General features: G+C 40.8%; 1 protein-coding gene across 3 annotated transcripts in view; it reads right to left on the reverse strand.

Annotated features, from left to right (window-relative positions):
- Positions 1-17,105, reverse strand: part of HDAC8 (histone deacetylase 8) — a 201,831-nt gene extending 184,726 nt beyond the window's left edge. For 2 of the 3 annotated variants that reach the window (XM_080910311.1, XM_080910312.1), the window contains exons 1-4: positions 16,781-17,105; positions 16,229-16,281; positions 12,262-12,392; positions 10,465-10,606 (exon numbers count right to left, since the gene is read on the reverse strand). In XM_080910311.1, the coding sequence (XP_080766437.1) occupies positions 10,465-10,606; positions 12,262-12,392; positions 16,229-16,281; positions 16,781-16,891 (437 nt within the window). In that variant the 5' untranslated portion in view covers positions 16,892-17,105. Of the gene's footprint in view, positions 1-10,464; positions 10,607-12,261; positions 12,393-16,228; positions 16,282-16,771 lie in introns of all 3 variants that reach the window. The other variant, XM_080910313.1, reaches the window with a different exon arrangement.
- Positions 17,106-17,821: the final 716 nt, after the last annotated feature.

Genomic DNA, 17,821 nt, shown 5'->3' on the forward strand with positions numbered 1-17,821 from the left:
CTCTCTGGCTATTCCTTCTCGAAATCCTATCATTGACTTTTTTCTCCCCCACTTCTCTCTCTCTCTCTTTCTCTCTCTCTCTCTCTCTCTCTCTCTCTCTCTCTCTCTCTCTCTCTCTCTCTCTCTCTCTCTGTGTGTGTGTGTATGCATGTGTGCATATGCAGGAGTACATGTGTGGGTGTGGGTATTGTGGGCATGGAGACCAAGTCCTCAGACATGGTAATCATGTGTTTTACCCCGACATAAACCTCAGTTTCCACCTTCCCTTTACTAACTGCCATTTTACAAGGGTCGGCATTTGCTGTATCTCCTGCTATTTCCAGGACAGTTGGTCTAGTTCCTTGTTTTTAAACTACCCATGGTGCTATTAAGTTGAAGGCTGTTGTTCCATTGAAGACGACTCCCCTTAGCTCCAGCCTCTTGCTGTTGTTGTAAGTATGGTCTATAGACTAGAGATGGGCAGCGCTGCTATGAGTTTCTGTCAATGTAGATTCTCAGGTTCTATCCCAGATCTCTTGAACCAGAGTTTGCATTTTAACAAGATATTCTGTATGCACAATAAAGATAGAGAAGCCCAGGGCAGTGTCCTGTTACTAGCTCTCTAACAGATGCCATTAATAAAATATAAACCCCTCAATCCTGCAATGCTGATTCCCTAACTCAGCAGACGCAGTCACCTACACACACAGTCCATGCCACCCACCTCTTCTATGTCATTTATGTCTAATTAGTCACTTTTCTATCTGCTCTGCCACTAGATGCCCCTGACTGTGTTTCATCTTCAGTGCTAATCACTTTTCTCATCGGCTCTCAGGTGCATTAACGTGCCAAGCCCTACCCAGTGTCCCTGCTTTGCAGCCTCTCTTCCCTGGATTTGCCTGCCAACTACAGCTAGAATGGGTTTCTAAGATACAAGTCTAACAGAGATACTTACTCTTGGCTATGTTCCTTTCAATACTTCTTCAGTGCCTTAAGCTGGGATTCTTAGCCTAAGTGATAATTCTTAGCTTGGAATCCAGAACAGTTTTAGGAAACTTTCTCAAACTATGAAGAAACATTTGTGTTGTATATACTTTCTAAGGACAAGAAACAGCTTTGTCACATTCAAGGACAAAGACAGTTAAGAACCACTGAAAAAATAACCAAGCTTGACAGAGTCCAAGCCATTTAGTTTGTCACAAAAAGACCATTCCAACCCTTATATCTGGCCAGTTGTCTATAGGAATCCATGCTCTCAGGTTTAAGAACAGTCTTGGCAGGCCTCACAACTCCATCTCTGTGCTTGTGCACACACTGTTCCTGCAATAATCCAGGGGCAACACACACCTCCAATGTGGTAGAGCCAGGACTTACATCTAGGTCTTATTTCAGGGTTTATGGTCATTCCATTATACAGTGGCATGATGTTTTACATTATGACTTAGTACGCAAAAGTGTACCCAACCCCTATCCAAAACAAGGTTCATATAGTTCTCATACATAGATCCCACATATATATCATAGATAGCATGCATATGATTTTATATGTAAACTTATATATATATATATATATATATATATATATATATATATATATTATTGTTGCAGTCCACCAAGGTGTTAAAATGCTCCATTAATGAGTTGTTGCCATCAGTATCAAACATGCTGCACTAGCTTTTTGCCTTTACTAAGGAGCAGTAGTAGAAAGGTTTTGGGATTTCCTAGGATTTCAAAAGCTATGAATATGTCTGATAGTAAACTGACCACTTACTGTCAGTCTCAAGTCAAACAACCCTCTGAATTATGCACTGACACTCAGTCCATCCATCCATTCATTCTGAGTCTCCTAGATCATCAGATACATCACATAGCAACTCAATACTAATTTATCACGGAGTAAAGTTACAAGTTATATATAAAATGCAGGTCACAAAATAAGCACACAACATAAAAAATCATCAATATGGTAAGCTACATCATAATTGAAAAAGAAGAAAATAAGCAAGGGCCATGCTTTTTAAGTAGTTCAGAAGAGACTATTGTAAATACTGAGTTGATGAAAGAGAAGCTCACAGGAAATCAGATACTCCTAGAGTACCCTGGCCAAATCAGCTCCTGATAACCACAGTGCAAGAATCTCAAGAATTCAACACATCACTTAGAAATACCATGCAATTTTGTTTAAAAAATAGATCCTAATCAAAATATACCAATCCCTGGCATGTCATTTGTTGGGGGAACTAATGTGTAGTTTTACCAAGGACTCAATTTTATGAAATAAGACAAAACAAATATATGATTTCATTATTCCTCCCAGCATGCTAATGATCCACCTAATAAGACTGTGCTCATTCAGCATGCATACAATCCTTCCACCTTCGAAAGATTTCTTCTTACTTTATGTGTGTGGGTGTTTTGTCTGCATGTATCTGGAGTCAGTGGAGGTCAGAAGAGGACATCATATCCCCTGTAACTGGAATTATGGACAGTTTTGAGCCATCATGTGGGTGTTGGGAACTGAATCTGGGTCTTCTACAAGAACAGCAAGTACTTTTAATTGTTGAGCCATCTTTCCAGCCCCACCTCCTCCCTTTTAAAGATACAGTCTCAATAAGCATCTAAGGCTGATTTCAAACTTGCAATCCTCTTGCCGCTGCCTCCCAAATTCTGGGATTATAGGAATGTACTGCCATGTCATGGTTCAGTAACTTTTTAATGGATTTACTAAGTGACTGTCCAATCTCACATCCCTTGAATGATAAGAACGCCCTATATGCTTGTTTCCTTCTAATATGATATAAGCAAGAGCTTAATGTCTATAAACCGAATGATTTTCAATAGTATCCAATTCACTTAGCACACAGAACTACCGAAATTCTTTACTAAGTCCTCACCCCACCAGAGAAAATGTACTAATCTTTAGTATGAATCACAAAACTTTGTAATGTTGTCTTGACTTCTCTTCATCTCACTACTTAAGTTCTCCAGATGCACCATTCTTTTCTGTTGCTATAGTGCCATCAGTCCTTCTGCTGGGCAATTTCTAACCCAGTGAGAAGGCTTGACTCCTTTTTCGTTACATTACCACCTTGCACACCATTACAAGCATACAAACACTCACTATACCACGTCATCAATAACAGAAGTACATCAGAGAAAATAGAGAAAACAGAAAAAAGATGTGTATATGTATACAAATTTTAAGTGACTTAATAACTTGTATGCTATGTGAGTGTTAAATTTTATCTCATACATAAGCATATAAAATATGTACTCATACCGTATCTGCGAAGCCAACAATTTTTGCTGTCTTTTAAGTTTTTTCAATTGTACAAAAATCTTGTATGAGTAGAATGCAAGTGAATGTTAGGAGTTATCCACCCTTAACAGAACTCTTATGTCATATGAAGGACATTTGTCCTAGTTATGCAATAACCTAATCACCAAGCTTTTGCTTCTTGGAGACAGGGTTTCACTATGTAACTCTGGCTGTCCTAGAACTTAGTATGTAGACCAGACTGGCCTCTAACTCACAGGGATCTAACTACCCTGTGGAATTAAAGGCTTGCACTACCACACCTGACTCTAACCAGCAATTTTTTTTAAATATAATATTTATTTATTTGTGTATTTATTTAATGTATACACTGTTGCTATCCCCAGAAACACCAGAAGAGGGCATTGAATCCCACTACAGATGGTTGTGAGCCACCACGTGGTTGCAGGAAGTTGAACTCAGGACCTCTGGAAGAGCAGTCAGTGCTCTTAGCCGCTGAGCCATCTCTCCAGCCCCCTGACCAGCAATTTTTAATTGTGACATAATATCCCAGAGAGAGGTGGGGGGAGGATACTATCTAACCATTCTAACTACTACTGAATGTTTAGCTATCCTCCTGTTGCCAAATAGGGCCACAAACCTGAGATAATGTCTCAAAGTCAAAGAAACCCCTACATAACTCTGCAGCTGTACAGTGACCAGTGGACTGACTCCCACTGTTTTCCTCATGCATGTGATAAAGTAATTACAATATGCATATGATTATTATTTTAAATTACACTTTTAAAATATATTTTATTCAGTTAAGAACATTGTCTGTTCTTCCAAAGGATCCAGGTTCAATTCCCAGCAACCACATGACAGCTCACAACTGTCTGTGACTCCAGTTCCAAGGGATCTGATACCATCACACAGACATGTATGCAGTTAAATTACCAATGTCCATAAAATAAAAATAAATAATTAAAAGCATTTTATTCTTGAAATGCCCTATAATTTTCACAATCACCATTACACATAATAGCATACAGGCTTGAGCTATATGTAACTCAATGGTGCAGTGTACAGTCCTTACAAAAGAATAGAAAGACAAAGCAAAAATTATAGCATGCATAGTATTTCATAGACTAAACTCACCATTCCTTTATTCCCTGACTGCTAGATGCATTTTTTTTTTACATTCTTTCAAGTACAGGCTTGATAGGGTTTTGTGTGTTGGATTTGTCTATCTGTAGTACTGCAAACAGAAGGCAAGGCTTAGCACTTGCACGATCTACTACTGACCCATATCCCCAGCACCGAGTTTGTTTGTCTGTTTGTCTGTTTTTTTCAAGACAGGGTTTCTCTGTGTAGCCCAGGCTGGCCTTAAACTAAACAGATCCACCTGCCTCTAGGATTAAAGGCATGCACCACCACCTGACCTTAGCACTAAGTTTTTTTTAATTCACATTTTGATTAGTAATGAACATTTTCTCACATCTTCGAATTGCACTTATACTCTTATAAACTGTCTATCCATATTATTTTGCCATATTTCATTTTATACATTATAAAGCATGTGACCTTAAATAATACAGGCCTATCACACATTGTCATATTTATGTTACATGGGCTTTGTCAGTCTGTCTTTATCTTTTATTCTTAAAGTGGCTTTAAAACTTGCATATTAGTTTTTAATCTTTTTAGTGTCAGATTTGATCTTTTTTCTTGAGACCATTTACTACTACTTCCTAAACTTAGAAATCTATTCCTTGTTAGGAGCTTCATAAATATAGTCATTCATCCCAAGTTTAGAACTTGCTTTTTTATATTTAACTCTTTTATCCAACTGCCACCTGTTTTAGTTTTATTACAGAGATGAAAATATAAACATGGTTTGATGAAGAGCCCTTTCCATTCCTACCATGCATCCTTTTTAAAAATCACTTTATCCAATGCAAATTAAACCTAAGAAATTATTGCTCCATGCATGGTGTGTTCGCTTGTAATCTTAGCACTCAGGAGGCTGAGGCAGGAGGATAAGCTTTAGGGCAGCTTTGGCTATACAGTGTGATCTCATCTCAAAGAAAAATCAACAGTAAGATTATTTGTTTCATACCAGCAATATAAGTAGACATTGCTCCACATTAAAACTCCTGTCCTACATGGACTCTTAAGTAATAATAATTGAACATTGTGTCTTAACATTCTTCAGTCTTCCACACAAGACTACGCGTTGATTACGAGCATAAGAACAAAGTAGAAAGGGTGCATCTTGCACAACTTTGATTGCTCTCCATATTCATTTATTGAGACAGGGTCTCTTAAACCTGGAGCTCATCAATTCTGGCTAGTCTAAGTTACCCGGTTTGCCCTGGGAATTGCCTTTGTTTCTGCCCCTTTAGTGCTGGCATTACTGGAAGCCACTAGATCTGCCCAGCTTCTACCTGGGGGGGGGGGGAAGTCCTGTGGATCTGAACTGTGATTCTCATGCACAGCAAGCTTTTTACCTGCTAAACTATCTCTCTAGTCCCCCTTCCATCTTACATTTCCCATTTGTGACCTCCATACTGCTTCCCAGCAATGTATTCCTACCTGTCTGGGCTTTATTCAAAATAGAACACAATGTCTCTTAAAGTTCTTAAAGCTTTCCTTTCCTCCAAACCATGAAGAAACTATATCCATGTAAGACTGTGAAGACATGGAAGGAAAAGAGTGAAGAACAGCGCTTAAAATGATCTTTTCTTAAATGTATGGAGGCATACTTTACATATAAAATTTGAAAGTGATCACTGGGTGAAAGAAAATATCAGTATAGAGATTTATAGAAATACTAGTAAAGAGATTCTAGTAGAAATGCCTCTTTGAAATCAAAGTCATGTATATCACCAAATGCATGAATAAAATAATATACAGTGCACCCAGTCAAGACTGATCACTTTGTACGTACATATAGACTTTAAGGCATACAAAGATGAAATGACAGGTTGGGAATATAACTCAGCAATAGAGAGAGCACTTGCCTAGCATGCATGAGACCCTACATTCATTTTCCAGTACTGAAACTGTGGAGCTGGGCATGTAGCTCAGTTGGTGGAGAGCTTACATAGGATGTAGGAAGCCCTGGGGTTGACCCTCTGCACTGCATAAACCAGACACGGTGCTACATCCCTGTAACCCCAGTACTCTAAGGTAGAGTCATGAGGATCAGCAATTTAAGGTCATTCTTAGCTTCAAAGAGAGCTTGAGTTCAGAAAAATGAAATGAAAATAAACCGTCATCAAAAAAGAGGCTATAACTGTTGCCTGCCAGCAGGTGGCGCCTGACCCATAGCAAAGTATGGAGGGAAAACAACTACTGAATTGATCGAGGAAATGCTAATAGTCTCCATACAGGAAGCTGGAACTGCAGAAACTGAAGGAAGAAGGTAGAATTAGTCTGTAAGGAACGACCCCAGTGGCAGTTTGTTCAACTGTCTGGGTGCAGAAAGGAATAATGCTCTCTCCTTTCTAGGTTCCTGGTTGAATGAGTTGGCATAAAAAATTTCACAGGAGAAAAGTAATTGTATTCTCTCTGTCTCTGTCTCTCTCTCACACACACACACACACACACACACACACGAATCTTATTAATGAGACTGAATACAACATAGCATCCTGAGCTACTAAATTGGGACTTTCTGGGGGAAGGCAGAGACAAATGGCAGTGGCATGAGGGGAGAAAACACACTGGCAAAGAATAAAAATGCCTTGGAGCTTCTCTCTTCCTCCTAGATACTGTTGCTGTGTGCTCTACCCTCTTGTCAAAAGGCCCAGATCTTGTGTACCAACTGACTCACTGGACTTGGCCAGACTGCCTATGTTCACAATGAGAGAAAATGAAGAAAAGTAAAGAGGAATTTGGTCAAAGTTCAGCCCACCCAGGAAGACAGGTAACATGAACTTTCACAATATATCGTCTACAAACTTAGAATTGGTCTCTTTGAGGATCAGACTACCTTAGGCCAGCGTTTCCATTGTTCTCGTCTGATGTACCTAATATTTACTAGCATTAGTCTTTTAGCAGAGTTTCCAAAAATCACTCTTATTTACCTTTCAAATGTAGTGACATATCATACCATCCCAAGATTGGGTTATTTCCTCAGAGTTCTAAGAATACTGTTACCAAGTCAACGAGTATGAACATATTTCCCACTTTTAGTACTACCAAAGTTTTTGAGAAGCTAATTACAAAAGAACCCTGACAGCACCTGAATGTTTAAAAACAAAAGAGTTTTTTTTTTTTTTTCATTTGGGTGGGAGAAAATATACTTGGCTTCAATTTTCCTATCTTATTACTAAAGATAAAAAACTCGAGGTTGACGTGCAGTGCTTAATCAATGCTGGATTAAGGAATAAATAAGATATGAGTCTGTGTATATCTGGGAGGCTTAAATAGATACTGAGATTACAGTCAAGAGAACAGGACATACAAACTTGATGGGCAGTTTAGGGCAGGGATCCCTAAAGCAGTCATTCCAGGAATGTCATATGCTAAAAGGGAGCTCTGGTTCCTTATCTCCTCCCAAAAGAGTACCCTTGCCTTCGTGTGAATGTGAGCAGAACTCCAGTCCAGACACTAAGAGCATCTGGAAGACAGCTTTGGAACTGGAGCTCTGAATTCCCATGATGAAAATAGGTTTTACCCAGTCCCCAATTTAATCCTATCTCCTAAACGATGTCAGGGTAACATCTTTAGAGCAGAGACAATCAGGATATCTGGAGGAGATAAGAGAGCAGAACCTAAGTTAACAGTCAAGCTACTCAAAACAGAAGAGTTAATGAAGCAAACCCAAGAGCCCACCTAAAGACATGCTAAATAGATGGGAGGGACAATTAATTACATCTTTACAGTCACCTGCCTACACACACACACACACACACACACACACACACACACACACACACACACACTTGTAATGTGTAATGTAGTTGCTTTTCATGCCTTGGCTGGGTTAAGCCTGCTTGCTTTTCTGAATGTTTTAGAAAATTATAATCAATCAACCAATTAATCAATTTCTCCCTCTGTCTCTATGTCTCTGTTCAGATACTGGCCATTCTACTTCCCCAGACACTCTGGGCTTTCTTACTATTCTTCTCTGATGTTATTTCTACCTCTGACTTCCAACCCCTCATTTCTGTTATGTGCTGGCTTACAAAAGGCATGATTTTTCTCCCCTCTTTTTCTGCATCCCTGGCAGCTACCAAAATTTACAGCTTGCCTGCCCTAAGGGTTCCCTTTTAAAGACTATTATAATTGCCAGGCCCTTTTAAAGACTACTGTCCTTGAGCTTATTTTATTTTATTGAGACAGAATCTCACTACACAGTCCTAGCAGGAATTAGAACTAAGAGACCTGCTGCCTCTGTCTCCTGAGTGCTAAGATTAAAAACGTGTCACTATCCCTAGCCTGAGTCTAATCTTAAATTCTTTAATTAACTGGGCTAAAAACCCAAGAGGAGAGCCCAATTTGCCCAGTAACAAGGGACACTCCAGGTTGGGCTTCCCAAATTTTTCTAGTAACAATAACAGACAGGTCATGCCCAGCTTTATGTTAGCTTATAAGCCTGTAGCCCTGCTTCAGAGAGGCTCTGAGGTACTAAGAACATCTCAGAATTCAGACCTGAATTAGGTCAAATCCCCCAAAGTCTGTCTTTCCCATTCACCACAAGTCTATCTGTTTCTAGACAGAATTAGCTAAATTGAAAGCTGTCCTAAACATGTGGGTACCTTTGAAGTTGCACGCAGCCAGCCAGCCATGACTGATATCACTAGAATATAGGGCAGTTGGCTGGAAAATGGTGGTAAGAAGTAGGAAGATCTGAAACTGACTCAGGCCCAGCAGGCCTTTTGCAGGGGTCAGAAACTTGGGAAAGGACAGCACACTTGCCAGAGCAAAGCTTCTCAGGGACACCATAGGACTTTCTTACTCCACATGCCCAAAGGACAGAGAAGTAAGTCCTGGATGTAGAGAAACTTGTTCTTCTCTTCAGTCTTCAGTTTTAATAGAAAAAGTTTGTTTTAGTTTTAAACTTTAAGAAGTAAAACAAAAAATAACAAAAGCAGGCTGGTCTCTTTGTTTAAGACCATGTGAAATCATTACTAAAATATCAGGTTTTTAGATATTTAGTTTTACAAGGCCCCCTAGGAAGCCTGTCCATTTCAAAAAGAATACCATACCATTATGTAAACTTGTATATGTTAAAATTGTACTGCCTTTCAGTCTGAAACAAATACTGTATTGTTTTTACTGAAGACCAAGGCCTTGGTTGGCTGCACACACTGGCAGTTACCAAGACAGCTGCTGTCTTTTCCCCAGCTGGTGTCCTTCCCTAACAAATAGTAAGTACTTCTAACACAGCCACTGAAGTTCCAGATGTGGAATAAGACCTTGCAGTTCTTGTTAGACAGAGTAGAAAGCTAAATAAACATACACATATAAACTCCAAAACGTCTTCTCTAAGCAAAGAGCACCTAAGAAGAATCACTTTTTTCCTTAGAAAGAGATCCATGTTATCAGTTTCCCTAGATAGAGTAATATAAGACTCCTTGATTGTTCTGAAGTTTTTTCTTCTTTGTCTACTCTCATCAATTGCCTACTTACTGAAAAACTCCTTTCTTGGCCCAGAGAGATGGCTCAGCAGTTAAGAGCACTGACTGCTCTTCCAGAGGTCCTGAGTTCAAATCCCAGCAACCACATGGTGGCTCACAACCATCTGTAATGGGGTCTGATGCCCTCTTCTGGTGTGTCTGAAGACAGCCACAGTGTACTTGTATACATATACCTCTCCCAAGACTTTCATGATTAATTTCTCCCTACTGCTATTCTATTGTCTTACATATTACACATATCCCTTAGTATCCAATTCTGTTCCTATTTCTAGAGTCCAAAGACAGGGAATGTATATAGACTGTTTAGCTCTATGGTTTTCTCTCTCCCTTTATTGATGAAGAAACTGGGGCACTGGGAGGTTTAGTCAAGTTTGCAAAAAACAAAACATACAACTTGAACACCTTGACTTTCAGTTGAATGCTTTCCACTATATTAGGTCATTTATCTTCACTTGCATGTTTTCAGAACACCTAACTACACACTGACCCCCGTAAGTGCAGGTATAACAAGCATACAGTTGAGGTAACTGAGAGACTGACCCAGGAAAGGGTCAGAAAGCAGACAGGTTGTTTTCTTACTTCTTTGCATGATGCCACCCTCCAGACCAGTTAATGGCTACTTTACACTTCCCGTCAATCAGGCACTGGGCGGCTGTGATTGTGCCTCCTCCTATAGCTGCTGCGTAGTCAAATATCCCTTCTGTGGCTGGGCAGTCGTAACCTGGGGACAAAACCAAGGAAGTCTGTTAAAGATGGTCTGGGGAAGGAAGAATAGGCAGAGGTATGACAACAGCATGGCCTACTAAGAAGCTTCTGAGTCGACCTCAGCTCCAATGGAGACAGGTACGTCTCCAGTGACAGACACATCTCCAGTGTTCAGGAGGGAGGACTTAGAAAGAATTAGGCCTCCAAGATGAACTTCTCAGATCCCACCAGCAGTCAGTAAAGGCCTGAAATGTAATTTATTTTGTCAGTGGTCACATAGACTCAGGCCTTGGACCTGTCTGTTGATTCCTAATCTAGTGTCCTTCTCTGAAGCCTTGAGGTTTCTCTGGAACAGGGGGTACCTAACCTTGTTACAGTCACCATTAATAGATATCCTGCAAGGAGGTATATGGTCCATGAGCTGTAAGTTGGACACCCCTGCTCTAGACTATGCTGTTGACAATTCATTGTGGGCTTTTCCCTCCCCCCAATAAACCTGTTAATGAAAGATAAGGTAGGAAACTTAGCCTGAGTATAAATATTTACATAATGCCTTGCACGGTGACACACAACTTTAATCCCAGCACTTGGAAGACAGAAGCAGACAAGTTCTAGGCCAGGCAGAGCTACAATAGTGAGACCCTGTTTCAAAAATTAAAGCTGGAAAAGACTCAAACCAGATAAATCTGTATTTGAAATACGTGGTTAGAGGGCAGCTGGATTTGCATATATATGGGCAGAGTAGACCTAAGTGCTGCCATCAGGATTGTGGCACTGAAAGGATTCTTCTCCATCAGGTTCATCTCTTCAGTTGTGCTTGACTTATATAGTGTACAAAATATGACCTAACCACAGGAGTCAGATGAACAGCTGGGGCAGGAAATATAGCTATGGCAGAGGTATATTCAAGGCCGAGGTCCATCCTCAGTAACACACGTATAAGTGTGCTTATACACACACACACACACACACACACACACACACACACACACACACACGTATACACCAGTTGTAGTATTTTTAATTAAAACGTATTGGGCTGGAGAGATGACTCAGCACCTAAGAGCATTGGTTGCTCTTCCAGAGGTCCTGGGTTCAAGTTTGAGAATACACATGGCAGCTCACAACTATCTATAACTTCAGTTCCAAGGGATCTAAGGCCTCTTATGACCTCCATTCTCACTGCATTCACAAGGTGCACATGCATATACTCAGGCGTACATGGACATACATAAAATTTAAAATAAAGATTTAAACAAAAAGAAAGTATTTGGGGTTAGGGAGGTAGCTCAGTCAGTCCAATGCCTGTCATACAAGTAGGAGGCAAGGAAATCCACTAACCCAACACTGGATGAGTGAAGACAGGTAGAGTCTTGGAGGTCACTGGCCAGTCAACCTAGTCAAAATGGTAAGGTTCAAGTTCAATGAGAGACTCTTGTCTCAAAAGATAAGGTATAGACTGATTAAAGAAGATATCCAGTGTTGACCTTTAGTGCCACATGTGTGCCAAAAGACACATGCACACTGTCACACACACAAACATACATACATACATATACTATACATATGCATAGAGAAAGACCCACATAAGTAACATAACTACAAGCGTGTGCCCGTGTGTGTGTGTGTGATGACTATTGATCTTCCACTGTTGTCTGAGAAAAATCTTACCTAGTCCATATTCTATAGAGTCTGGATGGTCCTCATCCCCTTCTTGGCTGACCTTCTGGAGATGTTGCAGATAGGCATCAGTGTGGAAAGTGGCCATCTCCTCCATGGAGGCCATTTTAGGCTTCACTATTCTAATAATAATGGAGCAAACATAGATACGTGAGTCAGACTCATAGTACACAAGGTGCTAGAAGCAGCAGCCAACCCTGTGAACGGAGAAGACAACTCTCAGCTTCTGGTTCCGGTGAGCTGAAGTCATTAACACGCCCTTCCCCCACTGCAATGTTCAGCCTTCACTTCCTCCATCTATGCTATTGACCCTGCCAAGGAGAGGCAAGAGGACAGATCTTTCCTTTGAGTTTTTAACTAAGGGAACATAGCTGGAAAGAATTATATTTAACTCAAACAGATAATCATGGATCAAGGTCCTTAGTTTAGCTACACAGAACTTACTAACCCAGGGACAGCAAGATGGCTCAGTGGGTGAAAGCCCCTTCTTGCCACTAAGCCTGACAACCTGGGTTTAATCCCCGGAACCCATATTGTGGAGGAGAGGACAGACTGACTGCCTTCTGACCTCCACATGTGCTTTATGGCCCATACACCCCCCACAAAATAAATAAGTAAATAAATTATAAAATTTGTAAAATTTTAAAGAACTCTGGGGCTAGAAAGATAGCTCCGGGTTTAAGAAAATTAGCTGCTCTTGCAGAGGACTGGGGTCCATTTCCCAGCATCCAGATGGTGACTTACAACCATGCATAATTCCAGTTCCAGATCTGACTTCCTCATCTGACCTGTATAAGTACCCGGCACACACATGCAGGCACAACACTCATATACATAAAATAAGCAAATATAAAACTAAAATAGATTTTAGTTTTAAAAGACTAAAATAGAAACTTGACTCTGTGAGTCACATCTCTTGTGACAAATGGGCCAAGCTGTTCCCATTTCAATCTGCTGCTACTTGGACTGGGTCACGCTTTCAGTCAGATGTTTAGTGCTAACTCTTGGATCCCCATCCCCGTGTATGTTTATTTTAACAGGCAGCTTGGCTATCGAACAGTCCAAATTTGGAGCCAGAGAACTGGATTCCTTTCCTAACTCTATACTTCCTGGTTCGGTAATGTCAGGTAAGTTGACTTTTCTGTACCTCAGCTTTCACACTTAGAAAATGAGTCTAGTTAGTGACCTTATGTAGAGATGGAATGATAACAACTACCATCAATATTAGTGTAAAAAGTAGGGAAATTAGACTGGGGATGAAGCTCAGTCATACAAAATCCCCACGTCCAAGGCCCTATGGTTGATTCCCACCCACCCCCTATAAGACCCTGTCTCAAAAAAAATAAATAAATAAAAAGAAGTAAAATATAAAAAGGTTTTATTTATTGGGTGTGGGTACTGTATGGTCATGTATGCATGGAGTTTGCAAGTCTACATGCACAGAGGCCAGAGAAGGATGGTGCATGTCCTGCTCTATAACCCTCGTGCACATTCACTTGACACAAGTGTTTCTCATTGAATCTGAACCTGGATTTACACTGGCCATCAGCAAGCCCCAGCAATTATTCTGACTCTTGTCTCCCCTGCCAAGACAGAGAGATCACAGGCATGCGTGACAAAACTTTTCCCGTGGATTCTAGGGATCTTGGGTCCTAATGCTTTCACAATAAGAGTTCTTACTTTCTATGCCATCTCCTCATGGTCTGCTAATATAAAAAGTTCTATTAATTGGTCTCCTACATCTATCTCCCAGAGGAAGGACAGCTGGGACCTCTCAATCCGCTCCTCACAGAAAGGACAAAAAGAGGGAGAATAAAAGAAGTGAGTTCCATGGGAGTTTGGCTTCCAAACCTGCTGATTTCCAATTTCCTCCTCTGGATTCTGCTGCAGGTACGTTCTCTAACCCTTGCCACTGAACAGGCAGCCAATCCACAAGCAGAGTGGCATTTCTTCCTTAGAAAGCCAGAGCCCAAGTCTCACCCTAAGCCTAGTAAAGCACAGTTTGTATTCTAACAAAAACATATATCTTAACAAGATGATTGCCTGTTCAAGTGGAAGGTGCACTGCTCTAGTCACAGAAAGGTAGCCATGTGTGTTCTCTGAATGGAAGTACAACCATGTGAAGTAGTCCAGGTAGGATAATTAGGCAACTAGTATAATCACAGTGTCTGAAATCCCGTGGTTCAACCTCAAAGGTTTTATACACACACACACACACACACACACAGACAAAATCACGGATTCTTGGTTTTTCAAGTACACGTTTATACCACGAGAGGTGGACAAACTTTCTACTAAAACTAAATTTTAGGGCCAGCAAAATGGCCCAGCAGGTGCATTCACTTGTTGCCAATCCTGAAAACCTAACTTCAATCCCTAGGACCCACATGAGAGAAAGAGAACCAGCTCTTGCTAGTTCTTTCCTGACCTCCATGTGTGTTTTGCGACATGTGACCATCCCCTCATGCACCCACACCCCATCAAAATAAATAAATCCAATATAATAAACTGTTTAAAATAAAAACGTCAAGGACCCCAACACAATGGCTCACTCCTTTAATCCCAGCACTCAGGAGGCAGAGGAATCTTTGTGAATTCCAAGCCAGCCTGATCTCTCCTAGTGAGTTCTAAGGGCAGCCTAGGTTATGTAGAGAAACATTTTATCAGTTTTTTTTTTTTTTTTTCACAAGGTTTGGATTATGTTTCCCGCCCTTTCTAATTGTTCCCTCACAGCACCTTCCCATCTACTTCCCTACATCCTAAAACGAAAGAACATTGACAGCCAGCCCCTTCTTCATAGCAAGCTAATGAGTTTTGCTTTGACATCTTGTTTGCAATAAAGTATCTTTAAGTATCAATTTGGTGTATGGGAGCCTAGGCCTCCTGTATGCTAGGCAAGTGTTCTACACATTGAACAATATTCTAAACCCCTTTAAAATTTTTATTTTGAGACAGGTGTGGCTAAGTTACCCAGCTGGCTTTGAAGTTGTGATGTTTCTGTTTCAGCCTTTCAAAGGCCTAGAATTAAAGGCCTGCGCCACCGGGCTCAAAAAAACAACGTTAAAACACTTTAAGGGAAGGCAAGTAGTTACTTTGATGAACTTAGGTGTTAAGCATATGTAGAAAAACTTTCCTAAAAGGGAACAGTGATACACACCTGCTGATCCCTGTACCTGGGAGGTACCTTGGTACCTTGGTAAATTCAAGGCTAGCCTGGTTGATGGAACAGTTCTTGGCTAGCCAGAGCTACACACAGTGAGACTCTGTATCAAAACAACAATAACAAAATTTCCTAAAGAATGTATACACTAAAACTGACTTGATACTAAGGATAAAATCTGAAAACCTATTATGTTACTTTCTGTGAAGAAAATGAAGCTTTAGGTGACCAGCCGGTCATCTAGCTGGTTAGTAAGGAGAAAACCTGGTTGGACATGTGCCAGATCCATAACAGCTTCATTTATGACATTAAATTTCGAATTCGCAGTCAACAGAAAGCTTGTTTTTGGCTTGTTTGGTTTGAGAGGCGTGTCTAGCTCTTGCTTGTGTGGTCAACAGAGACCAGGTTAACGGAGGAGGGCAGCAGATCTGAAAGTCTCAAACTGAACCCACATTCCCAAATCTAGCTTTAGAAAACAAAGCAAAATCTAGACCAAATATAAAACAAACCTGAATATTTTCCTGCTTAACACCTCTCCACCTATCTAGAATCAAAGTCTCATTTCTGATTGACCTTAACTCCTTTGTGTGCTTTTTCCAAGTGCTCTCAATCAGTCAAAATATTTTCCTGAGATACAGACATATATCAAAGACAATGAACACTCCCACAAAAGCTTTTCCTTTTCCTTTTGAAAGCAGCATTTCCTGCTGGTTAGTCCTACTAGGAAACAAGGTATTCAGGCTATGAACACACCTTGCCCTCATAAATTATCAAGTTCAGAAAAGTCGACGTACTTACCTCATTTGTTTATGCAGGGAATATGCTTCGATCAGAGAGTGGACCATACTGGCCTGAAACAGCATAAAAGAAAAGCAGAACAGTCTTCTCAAGGTTCAACTTACTGAAATGTCATTAATAACGTCCTGCGTGGAGAACTAACCACTTTATCTCTTCTCCCTTCTGTCACTTTAACAGAATACACTTAAGACAAAGTCTCAAAATCGCCAAGATTCGAGCTACCCAGCCTTACTAACACAAATGATGGAATACTCTCGCCTTACAGTTTGTGGTCCAGGACTTCAGTGACACCCTCCTACTGGAAACTCCATTCACTTCTTCGCCAATCATTCCCCTCCCCCTCACCCTGCCCCCACTCGAACGTCGGATGCCCCACTGCGCTCCCTGAAGGTAATGAACCACTTCCTTCTGCTTTAGCTTGGAGTGCCTGGCACTGCTAGTTAAATTTTTGCTGAACGTATCCTTCAGTCCAGTTTTCCCTGTTTCCTAGTGTACTCCCTTTCACACCCTCCCACCCTACAAACCGTGGTCTTGGATCCAGACCTCTCTTACCCGTTTGGGAACCTTCCCAAGGGAATCGCAGATGCTGACATACTCCGGACTGTAAATATAAACCGGGGGTAGCGAATGCCCACTATTGGCGGGTTCCTCTGGCATCTCCATCTCCTACTTCCAATCGTCCCCGAGCCAAAGTCTGGAGCCAACAGTTTTCAGACTCAGCCTGAGCTCCGGTTCCTGCTCCTCTGTTCGGCCCCAGCGGTGCTCCCTAGTCAACATTCCCTCCTATTTAGAACGCAGGAGACAGTTTCCCTGGTACCTCATCCAAGTGCCGGAATGGATGGGCCCTTCCAGATCAGATACCTTCTATTAATGACAACAGTTCAAAAGGGAGCCTGACAGATATAAAAGCCAAATAGCTGCCAATTGAGAACGATTTTTTTTTTCATGACACAAGTAGCACGGTCAAAAGTAACCAGCCTTGTTGCCCTACGGGGCCATTTGAAATGAGGTCAGACTAGCTTCAAAGCATGCTGGGAGATGTAGTTTTAAAGGAGTTTGGTAACAACCACATAGCTAAACACTAAAAAACAGGGTTTCAAGTTTTGTCGCTAAGAATCTGAACTCCTTTAAGTTTTTAAACTTCAAATATCACCATTTAAATATTTAAAAAGAGATACAATACGCATTCAATAGCAGGTAGGAGCACCACCACCCAGCTACATTAGCTGATTATACTGACTTTGAGGATGGTTTGAAAATTACACAGAGTAAATTTCATGATACAACTTTAGTTCACTACTTCTCATCACTGTCTGTAAGAGATTAACAGTCTCACCAATAATCCACTCTGACAAACTCGATGTCACCTTCCTAAAACTGAGATTTTGGAAATTGCTGGGTAGAATCTAACCAAAGAAAGAAGTCAGCATCCTCCTGGAGCTTTCACGTGATGAAAAGCACCAGTTGTCTCCCAAGCAGTTGGAAAACACAGCTTCCCATCCCCCAACACACACCCACATATTTTTCCATTTGTTTCTGCAGCTAAACAACGGTTAGGGTGAGTGTTTTAGGTTTGGTGTACAAGGTGTCAGT

This window comes from Micromys minutus, assembly GCF_963924665.1.
Source record: "Micromys minutus genome assembly, chromosome: X".
Lineage (NCBI taxonomy): Eukaryota > Metazoa > Chordata > Mammalia > Rodentia > Muridae > Micromys > Micromys minutus.